This window comes from Benincasa hispida, chromosome 12 (assembly GCF_027475165.1).
Source record: "Benincasa hispida cultivar pf3 chromosome 12, pf3_genome.v1.1, whole genome shotgun sequence".
Lineage (NCBI taxonomy): Eukaryota > Viridiplantae > Streptophyta > Magnoliopsida > Cucurbitales > Cucurbitaceae > Benincasa > Benincasa hispida.
The window spans coordinates 11118491-11133580 of record NC_143489.1 but is presented as its reverse complement, the minus strand read 5'-3'; the positions used below and the strand labels follow the sequence as shown (position 1 = coordinate 11133580).

At 36.0% G+C, this 15090-nt stretch overlaps 1 protein-coding gene across 1 annotated transcript; it reads left to right on the top strand.

Moving 5' to 3' along the window:
• Positions 1 to 525: 525 nt before the first annotated feature.
• Positions 526 to 4450, top strand: LOC150031761 (geraniol 8-hydroxylase-like). Its single transcript, XM_090307828.1, has 2 exons — positions 526 to 1421; positions 3750 to 4450. The coding sequence occupies exons 1-2, from the start codon at positions 534 to 536 to the stop codon at positions 4341 to 4343; spliced, it is 1482 nt and encodes a 493-aa protein (XP_090163954.1). The 5' UTR covers positions 526 to 533; the 3' UTR covers positions 4344 to 4450.
• Positions 4451 to 15090: the final 10640 nt, after the last annotated feature.

The following is a 15090-nucleotide window of genomic DNA, read 5'->3' as shown; positions in this document are numbered from 1 at the left end:
ATGCTCACATCTATATAAAGCTCCACAAAAATTAAACAGACAGCTGGTGAGCATGAATTAAAAAGAGTCGAAGTACTTAAGCTTCAATTTTCTGTCCTTGAAAACTTTCCCCTGAATAAATATTTGTTCCCTCTTCCCAGGGGATGTAGAGAAAGAGAGCAAGAGAGCAAGAGAACTTCGAGTCATACCTGCAAAAGACTGAATGAGTAACTAATTTCTGATTCAACATCACAGCTAAAAAATGTGTATCCCTGATCAGTGCGACGTGGCTTCATCAGCTTCATCGTAGGCCTCTACTGAAAAAATAAAAATAAAAGCCCATTACATATACATACATAGAGCTACTAGTCATCACTTAGATGAAAAAAAAAACAACAATAATATCCATCCAACGAATGGTGGAAAATGAAAGGAAAACAAGTGGGATGGGATAAATCACAAGCTGATAAATGGACTTGGATTGACAAATGCCACACCTATATTAACACATCCAATTCCAATTGGCTCTTTCTTGACCACCGAGAGCAAAGAAGATGGATTCTTTCTCCTTCTGTTTCTTAATCTCCCTTATCTCCATTTTCATAACCCTCCGCCGTCTGATTACAACGAGAAGAAACCCCAAGCTTCCCCCCGGACCAACACCCCTTCCCATCATCGGAAACCTATTGGATCTTGGACACAACCCCCACCAATCTCTCGCCAAACTTGCCAAGTCTTATGGTCCAATTATGTCGTTAAAGCTCGGCCAAGTCACCGCCGTCGTCGTATCATCACCGGAGACGATCCAACAAGTCCTTCAAACACATGACCATGTCTTATCATACAGAGCTGTTCCCGATGCGCTATCGGCTTACGACCATGGTCAACAAGGACTCCCATGGATTCCCATTTTCCCAACTTACAAAAACATTAGAAGAATCTTCAACAACTATCTTTTATCTCCAAAGACTCTCAACACCAGTCGAAATCTCCGCCGTATGAGAATAGACGACCTTGTTGATAACGTTCGACGAAGCGCAGTGAATGGCGAGGCGGTGGACATTCGAGGAGTTGTGTTTGCGACGACGCTTAATTTGATATCGTATTCGATTTGGTCTATGGATTTGGTGGACCCAAATTCTAAAATGGCTAAAGAATTCGAGGAAACATTGAGAGGAATCATTGAAGAAGCTGGAAGAGCCAATATTAGTGACTTTTTTCCGGTGCTGAAGAAGATGGATATTCAAGGTGTAAGGAGACGCATCACCGTTCGTTTAGGAATAATGTTGGATTTGATTGATGAGACGATTGATCAACGGCTGAAGATGCAGGAATCGCCTGATTTCACACAACAAAATGATATGCTACATCATCTACTCAACACGAGGGAGGACAACAACGAGATCCCTCTTGATAGAAACCAAATCAAACATTCAATATTCGTAAGCCATTTTTCTTATTTATTGATGTTTTTGTTTTCATTATTTTCTAACATTCTAAATTTCGAAATACATGCTTGTTTCCTTCTCATTCTCTATTATGATTTTCATCCATCGGAATACTCGAATTCCCAATCTAATTTATTTTATGTGGTTAGAATTTTATTAGAAATTCAAATGTTTATATAATTATAGTGAAAACAATAACTAAGACATTAATATGAAAAAAGAATAAATTCCAAATATAGAAAACTAAAACCTCATATATTTTTTGTATTTGGTATTTCAAAATTGTATTTGTTATCTCGTAGTTTCTTAATCATGATTTTCATATTTATTATATGAATATTTAAATTATGAGACAATTTTCCTAAAGAAAAATTTTTAGAAAACTTAAATTTTCTTTTAAAACATAGCTTGATTTTGAAAACACTCATAAAATTTAGACAACAAAATATATAAACTCATATTTTTTAAATTATTATTTATTTTATGTTTTATTTAAAATTTAGTGTAAATAATGTCGAAAATAATTTTTTATATCCACATCAATTCTGTCTTTTCGTTTAAAATATTGATATTTTTCTTCTCAGTAATTTTATTTTATCAAAACAATTAAAAGTCAAGACATAATTCTACCATTATTTATATTAGATAAAAATTATTGTAAAAATAGTTAGAGTATATTTAAAAATATTAACAAAAGAAAAAAACCACAAAAATTGTTGTGATTCTTTTACAAAAGAAAAACACAATTATTGGACATGTTTTTTTTTATTCTTAATTGTTAAAAAATAAAAATAAAAAATAATTACCAAACATGTCATTTATCTTTTGGTTTTAAAAACAACTGAAAAAAAGACATGTATGATTTTTGTTTCTTAAAAATAAAAACTAAATAGCTATTAAATAATCTAAAAACACAAAATAGTTATCACAGGTCTTATTTATGTGTTTTTTTTATAAATAATATTATTTTAATATATATTAACAAAAATAGGGTATGAATGAAAATATTTTTAAAAATAGGTGTTTGTTGAAACTATTGATAAAATTAGGGTAATGAAATCGTGGACGGGATACACGATTGCCATGTGACAAACTCGTGTACCCACCATTTAATCCAGTCAGCATCACGTCAACTAACTAGTCGTATGGAAACTCGTGGACTCGGTCCATAATTTATTTTTTTTCTTTATTTTTTTTAAATAGATTGCTAATTATTATTTTTAATTGGAGATGTACAACAATATTAAGACTTTAGAAACGGGTCCACAAATTCCTTCATCATTAAACTTAATTATATATTTAATCTACAATGAAAACATGATTATCTTGCACTCATATTAAAAAAATAAAATTGAAACTTTTTGGTGGCCCATTAGGCCCAATATAGTAGATGTGTGGTAATTTTTGAAGAACCCTAATGAAGCTGCCATCCACTCTTCCTCACTTTCACCGCATAATGAAGCTTCATCATGCCATGATATTAAACAATATTTACAATTAGTTTTTTAATTTACAATTTGAAAATGAAAGTTTACATGAAATTTAAAAACAACCCCTGACCCTTACCCTTCATGAGAGTTGTCTTCGTATCCCTCTAAAAATATAAGTACAATTACATTATAAATACATAAAAAATAAATTCATTACATAAAAATTACCATTATATAAAATGAAACAATTACATAAAAAATATGAGTACATACAAGATGCAATTACATGAAAAATATAAGTACATAAAAGATATAATTACATAAAAATACAAGTACGCTTTAGGTTCACTCCAACTAATTTCCTCATTATTAATTGTAGCAAAAATGTTCGTATGTCTATCAGAAATCAAGCAAATATCATCTCTTTGGATAAATGCTTAAGGTAAATAGCGAAAGCAAAAGCAAGGGTCAATAGTAATACAAGGGTGGGGGCGGTTTAATGGAGAAGGGAGTCGTGTACCTGGTACACGACTTAAGGTAATCGTGTATCGAGTACACGATTACCTCCTGCATGACTTGCCACAACAGACAGCGCGTGCCAGATCAACAGGAAATCGTGTACCGGGTACATTTTTTAGGGCTAATCGTGTACCGGGTACACCATTAAGTTATAATCGTGTACCGGGTACACGATTTAAAAACATATTTGTAATAATACTTTCAATCCTATCATACTTTTGTCAATATATATTAAAATAATATTATTTAAAAAAAATCTATTTATGTAGACGAAAAAAAATTCTAGAATATTAAAACGTAACAAAAGTGTATAATAAATTTAATTATATCAAAAGTCGAGAACAGACTAACCAGAGTTAGAAAATGGTTTTAGGTCTTGTTTATTGGAAGCACAGAAACAACTGCATCAGTAGTAGAATGGGCAATGGCACATATTTTAAGAAATCCAAAAGTTATGTGGAGAGCCAAAGAAGAGATGTTTCAAGTGATAGGAAAAGGGAATCCAATTGAGGAATCACACATCGAGAAGCTTCCATATTTACAAGCAATCATAAAAGAAACCTTACGGATGCAATCTGCACTGCTTCTTCCTCGTAAAACCGAATCAGAGGTCAAAATTTCAGGCTTCACAATCCCAAAGGGCACTCAAATAATTGTCAATATGTGGGCTTTAGGTAGAGACTCGAACTTATGGGAAAATCCAGATTTGTTCATGCCAGAGAGGTTCTTGGATTGTGAAGTTAAAAGAAGAGATTTTGAGTTCATTCCATTTGGTAGTGGGAGGAGAAATTGCCCTGGTCAGCATTTAGCAACGAGGATGTTGCATTTGATGGTGGGTTCTTTTGTTCATTGGTTTGATTGGAAGCTTGAAGATGGAGTCACACCACAGAATTTGAATATGGATGAAAATTTTGGTATTACTTTGGAGAAAGCTCAACCTTTACGAGCCGTGCCTCTTCTTATATAAACAAAACTCCTAATTAATTACATTCTTTTTCTTTTAATGTTAATAGAATATAGCTCTGTATTAGGGGACATTGCAACTTCAATTAAAAAAAAAAAATTGAAAATTTAGATCGTGTCCCTAGTTTTTGTTTTTTTGCAAACATGAACAATCGCACATATGCGGCCATGATTCATTGACTTTCTCCTTAAATTTGATTGTTATGTGATTTCTATGTGATTGTTATGTGATTGGTATCTAATTTTCATTTGATATTTATTGTTATATGATTGTTATCTTATTACTATATGATATACCAATTGTCAATGATACTAATTTTTGTCTAATTACTGTTTGATTGCTATTTGATACTGAATGTTATCTGATTGCTATTTGTTACTGATTGTTATCTAATTGTTATCTTATACTGATTTGTTATCTAATACTAGTTGTGAATGATACAGATTGCTATATGATAATAATTGTTAAAATTGTCAATGATACTAATTGTTACTCGATTGTTGTCTAATTACAACAATCAAATAGCAGCTAGTGATACTAATTACTATTGGGATAATTGATAAAATAATTATTTAATGTAGTTTGATATGAGATTTGATAATTGAAGATTTGGAGAATTTGAAAGATTTGGAAATAGAAATTTAGAATTGAATTAGGAAATTTTTACTTATTGGTTTTAATATGAAATTTAAAGTTTGAAACAATATATATATATATATATATATATATATATGAGAAGAAAAATGGTAAAAGCACACATGTTTAGAATTGATACATTTGGAATATCTTATAAAATAAAGCATACATGTTTTACTTAAGTTATTGATTGAGTGTTGATTGATATTAGATCTATTGTCGACTGACAGGCCCGAAACTTACGTCGTTAATAAGCTTTAAACTTGATCAAAAGAAAATTGTAAAATCACCGAACTACTCCTATCACTACAAAAACGTAGCAACGGTGGTAAGTCCGAGTTGATCCGCAAGGAAGCGCGATTTGTTTCGTTAAGTTAATTCTCTAACTAGAGCGGTAAATGGGGGTTTTTGTGTGGAAGATATAACATGTGCGAAATTAAAAATAAAAAGGTAAATGTAATATAGAATAGGAATCTATCTAATTTCTAGAGTAAGAGAGAGTTTCCTATACAATTTCTTTCATTAGGTATCAATTAATTACACTAAATTTGTCAACCCCTTAACCTATTAGAAAATCTAATAGCCCAATTAGCAAAATTTGATATTAAATCAAATTAGCCTTAATTCAATTTACAACTCTTCATGCTTAACGACATACAAGTTAATATTGAATTGCATCACGAAAGGGTTCAATTGTTGAGACATAATACAAGCCGGAAAAGCCATATCTTATAGCATGATTTATTTGAAAAGAGTAAATCAGTACATACATGAGTTTGGTCAGAAAAGTCTAGATTTCACACACGCGATCTTAGTTTCCATAACTAAATCAATCAATATATGCATATGCTATGACGATTTTGCAAACAAGAATTTCGATAAACTATTGTCAGATCAGTTTATAAAACTTCCATTAAGATTCAATCAAATCATCCCAAAGAGCTCACAATAATTTAGTTAAATTAATTAGAAAACCTTTAAGAAAATAAACATAGGGCTCTTGTTTAAAAGAAATTAGATAAGAGTTACCTCTTAATTCATAGATAAATTTGAGGTACACATCTAATTCGTCGATTATAACCCAAAATAAAAAGAAAAATTAACCTAAAGATACTAAATTCTGAAGGGAAAGAAAGAAGAATGAAGTTTTACTTCGGCCTTCATCGGTTCGACCTCCAAGATTAAGAATTTTCTTAACCTAAAGATGAAGGAAAGTATTTATAGAAAACGAGGTAGTGTCGCAACACTTGAAATAGCGTTGTAATGCTGAAGTATTCGATTAGAAGCGTCAAGGAAGAAGTCCAGTGCTGGCCCCAACGTTCACTTGCACGCGCTTCGCTTCTTCGTCTGTCAAAGATCGTAGCATTGCAACGTTGATGAGCAGTATTGCAACAGTACCCATTCTGTCCACAAGCATTAGGATTGAAGTGTTGCATGGCATTGTGACGGTAGTGTTGTAACGCCCGGATCCTTACACCTTATGATCCAACCGCTACAACATGCATACTTAGACTTTTCTATCATGAGATGAGTTTTGGTTGAAATTTCAAAGAACATATCTAAATTTTATTAATTAGATAGAAAAACTATATAGAAATTTATTTATCAAAACACCAGGATCCATAAAACATTAGCGCGGTGGTACAAAATGCATGTGTCTATAATAGTGAGTTTGATGGTTGGCCATTTGAGCGACGTCCAACTCTGCCCTCTACGCTGTGTTCTTACCTACAAAGTCTGTAAAAATATAGGATGAGTACATAATATACCCAGTAAGTAGTTCTCACGTAGGGTAGTGACCAAATGCACAATCACAAGCAACATGTCATGAAAACATATGATTGGGACCGAAAATGTATAATAACATGTGGTGGTCGGTTATGCTTCTAACATAAATCTCTCTGCCATGATAGGAAAATGAGGACCTAAGCGAAACTAACCCATCTGATGATTAGTGGGTCATGCAGTCAGTAAGGCCAGAGTCGCATCCAACATCAACCATTAGCATAAACGTTATGCTTCCAACATAAATCTCTCCGCCCTGATAGGAAGATGAGGACCTAAGCAAAAACTAACCCATTTGATGATTAGCGGGTCATGCAGTCAGTAGGGCCAGAGTCGCATACAACATCAACCATTAGCATAAATGTTATGCTTCCAACATAAATCTTTCCGCCCTGATAGGAAGATGAGAACTTAAGCGGAAACTAACCCATCTGATGATTAGCGGGTCATGCAGTCAGTAGGGTCAGAGTCGCATCCAACATCAACCATTAGCATAAACGTTATGCTTCCAACATAAATCTTTCCGCCCTAATAGGAAGATGAGGACTTAAGCGGAAACTAACCCATCTGATGATTAGCGGGTCATGCAGTCAGTAGGGTCAGAGTCGCATCCAACATCAACTATTAGCATAAACGTTATGCTTCCAACATAAATCTTTCCGCCCTGATATGAAGATGAGGACTTAAGCATAAAGTAACCCATTCGATGATTAGCGGGTAATGTAGTCAGTAGGGCCAGAGTCGCATCCAACATCAACCATTAGCATAACCATAAGATTAGACTGGAAGCATAACTTACACCTAATTAAAACTTGGTTTTAACGTAATTGTGAACAAACATAATGCATGGGGTCCCTTGTAGAGAAACGTGTTCTAAACATGTAATGCAATATAACAATTAACATAACCATGGAACATAATAAAGGTGCACTACCATAGAACATTTAAAGAGAGGGTGAGATAAACTACTTACCTTGACTGTGATCTAACTATTCCTTATTATTCTTTATGATTTTATCAACAGAATTTTCCCTTTTTAAATCAAAAGAAGAAATTTGGGCAGCACTTTACCCGAGCTTTTCTCTTTTAATCTCACAGAACTTCCTCACTCACACTTACTTTTTCACACGATTCTTTGTTACTGAGATTTGTTTGAGAATGGGTTAAATCTTCGGCAAAGGGTCCTATTTATAGTAGTTTTCAGCTCTTCTGAGTGTGACAAATCATCGTACAGGTGGCTTCTTTAAAATTACTTATGGTTTATGGATTCCTCTCAATAAGACACCTAATTTTGGCTAACGTTTGCCCTTACATCATCATTCTTTGTTTGTATTCAATTTTAGGGTTTTTCCATGTATAATCTATAAGATCGTGGCCAAATTCAACGCATAATTCGCGCTTCTGTCCAACTCTCGCTCACTCTGCTCTTAAAATCTCGCTCTCTCCCGTTTTCTTGCTAGGAATTTACTCTATCCAGCTTTCTTCCTGGAAATCCCGCTCTCTCCGCTCTCGCTTTCAAATTTTCTCTTCCGTCTCGCTCTCTCCAGCTTTCTCGCTCTCGCTCTCGCTCTCGCTCCTGCTTTTTCTTACTGTCTCGCTAAAAATAGCTCTCTTTACTCTCGCTCTCTCCAACTTCCTTGCTACAATTCTCGCTCTCTCCAATTTTCCTTCAATCTCGCTCTCTCCAATTTTCCTTCAATCTCGCTCTCTCCAGGGATCTTGCTCTCTCTACTCTCGCCAGCCTCAATCTCGCTAGCATCGCTCGCTGGGTTTCTCGCTCTCTGATTCTTTCTTCGATCGCGCAGCTCTCTTCTCAGAATCTCGTTTTCTCCAGTTTTCTTGCTGGTGTGGCACTCGCTCTCTCCCACTTTCTCGCTCCCTTGTTCATTATCTTTTGGACAATAAATAAATTTCAAATTTAATTTTTTTTTCTTCTAAATTTCCACCCCTTTAAATAAAATTTCGTCCTGCTTATTATTTGATATTTAATTTCTTGTATGCGTACAAATCTGGGTCGTTACATTCTTCCCCTTTTAAGAACTTTCGTCCTCGAAAGTTTCTTGGTTCTTAAAAAGATAAGGGTATTTGTTTTTCATCTCTTCTTCTCGTTCTCATGTAGCTTCTTTCACTTGCTGATTTCTCCAGAGAACCTTCACTAAACTTATTTCCCGATTACGAAGTGACTTCTTCTCTTTTGCCAGGATGCAAACCGGAGTCTCCTCATATTCCAAGTTTTCACTTATTTGTAGAGGTTCATAATTTACTATGTGTGATGGGTCAAACACGTATTTTCGAAGTATCGATACATGAAAGACATTATGTATTGTAGAAAGTGTGGGTGGTAATGCCAATCGATAAGCTACTTGGCCAATACGTTCTAATATTTCAAAGGGTCCAATGAAGCGAGGGCTAAGCTTGCCTTTTCGTCCGAAACGCATAATGCCCTTCATTAGTGCTACCTTTAGAAATATGTGATCTCCTACTTTGAATTCCAGCTCTTTTCGACGGTTATAAGCATAATTCTTCTGTCTGCTTTGAGCTGTTCGCATTCTTTCCCGAATTAGCTTAATTGACTCTGATGTTTGCTGCACCAATTCAGGTTCTAGTAGTGTTCGCTCCCCAATTTCACCCCAGTGTACAGGGGATTTGCATTTCTTTCCGTATAAGGCTTCGAAGGGAGCCATACCAATTGTTGCCTGATAACTATTATTATAAGCAAATTCTATAAGATGTATCTGCGAATCCCATGCTCCAATAAAATCCAAAGTACATGCCCTCAACATGTCTTTTAGGATTCGATTAACTCGTTCTGTTTGGCCATCAGTTTGTGGGTGGAAGGCTGTACTGAAATTTAGCTGTGTGCCCATTGCTTTTTGTAAACTTTTCCAGAACTTGGAGACGAAACGAGGGTCTCGATTTGAAACAATTGATACTGGGATTCCATGTAACCAGATGACCTCTTTTAAGTACATTTGAGCTAGTGCTTCCGTAGTGTGAGTAGTTTTGCATGGTAGGAAGTGGGCCGATTTGGTGAGTCGATCTACAATCACCCAAATCATGTTATGGCCTTTAACAGTTCTCGGGAGTCTTGAGATGAAGTCCATAGAAATATGTTCCCATTTCCATTCTGGAACATTTAGAGGCTGGAGGAGTCCTTGTGATTGTTGCCGTAGAGCTTTCATCTGTTGACAAACCAAACATTTACTTACATAGTCGGCTATATCCTTTTTCATGTTACCCCACCAGTAATGTGCTTTCAAGTCTTAATACATTTTGGTACTCCCAGGATGTATTGAAAAGCATGACTCATGAGCTTCCTTCAATAGTTCTTTCTTGATTTCTTCATTATCTGGTACACATAGTCGTCCACGATAGAAGAGTGCAGAGTCTGGGGCTATAGAGAATTGATTGGTTTCTCCATTCTCTGATTACCGTTGTTTGTTTAGGTATTTGTCTATTTGTTGTGCATCAATTATCCTTTTCCTTAATGCAGGTCTTGCAATTAACTGTGATATTTGAGTTGTGAAGGTTTCTAGTATTAGTGAGATCTCAGCTCTTTCAAGATCATCTATTATGTGTTTGGAGATGGTACTTAGAGTTGCTGTATGTGCTGACTTTCTGCTAAGAGCATCAACAACAATGTTAGCTTTTTCTGGATGATAGAGGATCTCACAGTCATAGTCTTTGAAAAATTCTAACCATCTTCGTTGCCTCATATTTAACTCTTTTTGGGTAAAGAAGTACTTAAGGTTTTTATGATCTGTATAAATTTGGATCTTTTCCCCATATAAATAATGTCTCTATATCTTTAAGGCAAAGACTACGGCAGCTAATTCCAAGTCATGAACGGAATAATTTTGTTCATAAGGTTTTAGTTGTCTTGAAGCATATGCTATTACCTTTCCGTGTTGCATCAATACACAACCAAGCCCCTTCTTCGATGTGTCACTGTACACAGTTAAACCCCCTGATCCGTCAGGTATAGTGAGAATAGGGGCTGTGGTCAACCTTTCCTTTAGTTCCTAGAAGCTTTGCTCACATGCTTGGTTCCAGACAAAAGGATTATTCTTCTTGGTGAGGTTGGTTAAGGGTAATGCTATACTTGAGAAATTCTTCACAAATCGTCTATAATATCCTGCTAATCCAAGGAAGCTGCACACTTCGCTGACTGTTGTTGGGCGAGGCCACTTGCTAACTGTTTCAGTTTTAGCAAGATCACTGAGATTCCTTCTTGCTTTACAATATGCCCTAGGTAGGCAACTTGTCACGTCCAAAACTCACACTTGGAGAATTTGGCATACAACTTTTCATTTCTTAATATGGAAAGAACATCCCTAAGATGTTTTTCATGTTCTTCCTCAGACTTGGAATAGACCAAAATATCATCTATAAATACGATCACGAAGTTATCAAGATGGTCCTTAAAAATTCTATTCATCAAGTCCATGAAGGCTGCTGGGGCATTCGTTAATCCAAAGGGCATCACAACTAATTCATAATGCCCATATCTTGTTCGGAAAGCAGTCTTGGGTATATCTGACTCCTTGATTCGTAGTTGATGATATCCAGATCTTATGTCTATTTTGGAGAATACTAAGGTTCCTTATAATTGATCAAATAGGTCATCAATGCATGGGAGTGGATACTTATTCTTTATTGTGAACTTATTCAACTCCCAATAATCTATACATAAACGCATTGATCCATTCTTTTTCTTAACAAATAAAACAGGTGTTCCACATGGAGACACGCTAGGGCGTATAAATCCCTTATCTAACATTTCTTGTAATTGTATTTTGAGTTCTTTTAATTCCGCAGGTGCCATTCTATATGGTGCTTTAGATATTGGTTCAGCTCCGGGAATTAGATCTATACAAAATTCTATTTCTCGATTCGGTGGTAAACCCGGTAGCTCTTCTGGGAATACATCTTCAAATTCTATTATTACAGGGATGGCCTTAATTTCATCCTTTTGGTTTCGTAAATCTACTACACTTGCTAAATATGCCCAAGCTCCATGGTTGAGCAAATGCTTAGTTTTTAAGGCTGAAATTATTCTTGGGACTGATTGTGTATTAGAACTCTTAAACTTAAACTTGGTTCCTGCTGGAAAGGTGAATATGACCTCTTTATTATGGCAATCTATGCTTGCATAGTTTGCTGCTAACTAGTCCATACCTAGTATTATGTCGAAATCACTTATGTCTAGGATGATAAGGGTCACCCCTAGTTTATGTCCCGATACTGACAATTCACAGTTTTCTACTACTGAGTGGGCCAACATAGATACTCCGGCAGGAGTAGCTACGGATAGAATGTAGCCTAAGGGCTTTGATGTTAATTGAGCATGTTGTGCAAATGTTGTAGAGATGAACGAATGACTAGAGCCCGAATCAAATAAAGTGAAGGCATAATACTCGAGGATGGGTAATGTACCTGTAACCACTGCATCTTGATTTTCTGCCTCTTGACGTGTAACAGCAAACACCCATCCTTTTTGTTATTGGGTAACCTTGTTACTAGTAGGCTGGGTGGTTTGGGCAGTTGATACTTGGTTGATGAACTTTGGGCAAGCCCTTGCATAGTGACCCGTCTGGCCGCAGTTGAAACACACCCTTATGTTCTGAAAACATTGCCTCTGATGGTGTTTTCCACAATTTCTACACTTAGAATATGTGAATGTTCGGCTCTCTTGTTGTGACTGTATGCCCTGAGTGTTTTGGGAAATTTTTGCTTGCCGTTGTGAACGTTGGAAGCCTTGTTGGGTGAATTTCCTCTTTTGATTTGGCATGAATCCTCGTTCCGAAGTTGAGGTTTTGGAAACAAGATCTACTTCCATGAGTAAGGCCGACTCGAGGGCAAGAGCATACTCTTGGTGTCGGAAAGCAGTAACAATGCCTCGAATGCCTTTTCTTAATCCCCATATAAATCTTTCCACCTTCTTCTTTTCTGTGTCCACTAGTCGAGGAACAAAGTGAGACAAGCGATCAAATTTTCTTTCATACTCTGCCACTGACATATTCTCTTGACGAAGATTAAGAAATTCCACTTCCTTTTGATATCTCACTGTTAAAGGGAAATACTTGTTGTAAAAAGCCTGATTGAACTGCTGCCATGAGACTGTACCTTTGATTGTTCTTTGTGTGGAGTCCCACCAGAACTTTGCATCGCCTTTTAACATGAAGGTGGCATAATTTACTTTCTCTTCTTCTGGGATGTTCATATGGCGGAAAATAGTTCTATTTCTATCCAATTCAATGTTATAGTTGGATGTACAGATGATTCGTCAAATATTGAAGGATGGAACGTCATGTATTCTCAAATCATTTTTTTTTTAACTCATACCTTATGTTTACTAAATTATTTACTAAATTACTCGTTTGAAAATTCCACTTACCAGCATATTTGGCATGGCTATGGGCATCACTTAACAGGCCGAACCATCAAATACCACGACTCTTCTAATGCAATAGAGCCTATTTGGCCCAAACGCTCTGATACCAAAACTGTAACGCCCGGATCCTTACACCTTATGTTCCGACCGCTACGACATGTATACTTAGACTTTTCTATCATGAGATGAGTTTTGGTTGAAATTTCAAAGAACATATCTAAATTTTATTAATTAGATAGAAAAATTATATAGAAATTTATTTATCAAAACACCAAGATCCATAAAACATTAGCGCGGTGGTACAAAATGCATGTGTCTATAATAGTGAGTTTGATGGTTGGCCATTTGAGCGACGTCCAACTCTGCCCTCTACGCTGTGTTCTTACCTACAAAGTCTGTAAAAATATAGGATGAGTACATAATATACCCAGTAAGTAGTTCTCACGTAGGGTAGTGACCAAATGCACAATCACAAGCAACATGTCATGAAAACATATGATTGGGACCGAAAACGTATAATAACATGTGGTGGTCGGTTATGCTTCCAACATAAATCTCTCCGCCCTGATAGGAAAATGAGGACCTAAGCGAAACTAACCCATCTGATGATTAGCGGGTCATGCAGTCAGTAGGGCCGGAGTCGCATCCAACATCAACCATTAGCATAAACGTTATGCTTCCAACATAAATCTCTCCGCCCTGATAGGAAGATAAGGACCTAAGCGAAAACTAACCCATCTGATGATTAGCGGGTCATGCAGTCAGTAGGGCCAGAGTCGCATCCAACATCAACCATTAGCATAAACGTTATGCTTCCAAACATAAATCTTTCCGCCCTGATAGGAAGAGGAGGACTTAAGCGGAAACTAACCCATCTGATGATTAGCGGGTCATGCAGTCAGTAGGGCCAGAGTCGCATCCAACATCAACCATTAGCATAAACGTTATGCTTTACATAAAACATAACTCCGCCCGCCCTAATAGAAGGAAGATGAGAACTTAAGCGAAAACTAACCCATCTGATGATTAGCGGGTCATGCAGTCAGTAGGGCCAGAGTCGCATCCAACATCAACCATTAGCATAAACATAAGATTAGACTGGAAGCATAACTTACACCTAATTAAAACTTGATTTTAACGTAATCGTGAACAAACATAATGCATGGGGTCCCTTGTAGAGAAACGTGTTCTAAACATGTAATGCAATATAACAATTAACATAACCATGGAACATAATAAAGGTGCACTATCATAGAACATTTAAAGAGAGGGTGAGATAAACTACTTACCTTGACTGTGATCTAATTATTTCTTATTATTCTTTATGATTTTATCAACGGAATTTTCCCTTTTTAAATCAAAAGAAGAAATTTGGGTAACACTTTACCCGAGCTTTTCTCTTTTAATCTCACAGAACTTCTTCACTCACACTTACTTTTTCACATGATTCTTTGTTACTGAGATTTATTTGAGAATGGGTTAAATCTTCGGCTAAGGGTTCTATTTATAGTAGTTTTCAGCTCTTCTCAATGTGACAAATCATCGTACAGGTGGCTTCTTTAAAATTACTTATGGTTTATGGATTCATCTCAATAAGACACCTAATTTTGGCTAACGTTTGCCCTTACGTCATCATTCTTTGTTTGTATTCAATTTTAGGGTTTTTCCATGTATAATCTATAAGATCGTGGCCAAATTCAACGCATAATTCGCGCTTCTGTCCAAATCTCACTCACTCTGCTCTTAAAATCTCGCTCTCTCCCGTTTTCTCGCTAGGAATTTACTCTGTCCAGCTTTCTTGCTGGAAATCCCGCTCTCTCGCTTTCAAATTTTCTCTTCCGTCTCGCTCTCTCTAGCTTTCTCGCTCTCGCTCTCGCTCGCGCTCCCGCTCTTTCCTACTGTCTCGCTAAGAATAGCTCTCTTTACTCTCGCTCT

What these genes read in the sequence shown, in the direction of transcription:
- LOC150031761 (XM_090307828.1), top strand. Translation starts at nt 534, where the DNA reads ATGGATTCTTTCTCCTTCTGTTTCTTAATCTCCCTTATCTCCATTTTC. An exon ending in AAATCAAACATTCAATATTC is followed by an intron (nt 1,422 to 3,749) that starts GTAAGCCATTTT and finishes AAATGGTTTTAG; the next exon opens with GTCTTGTTTATTGGAAGCAC.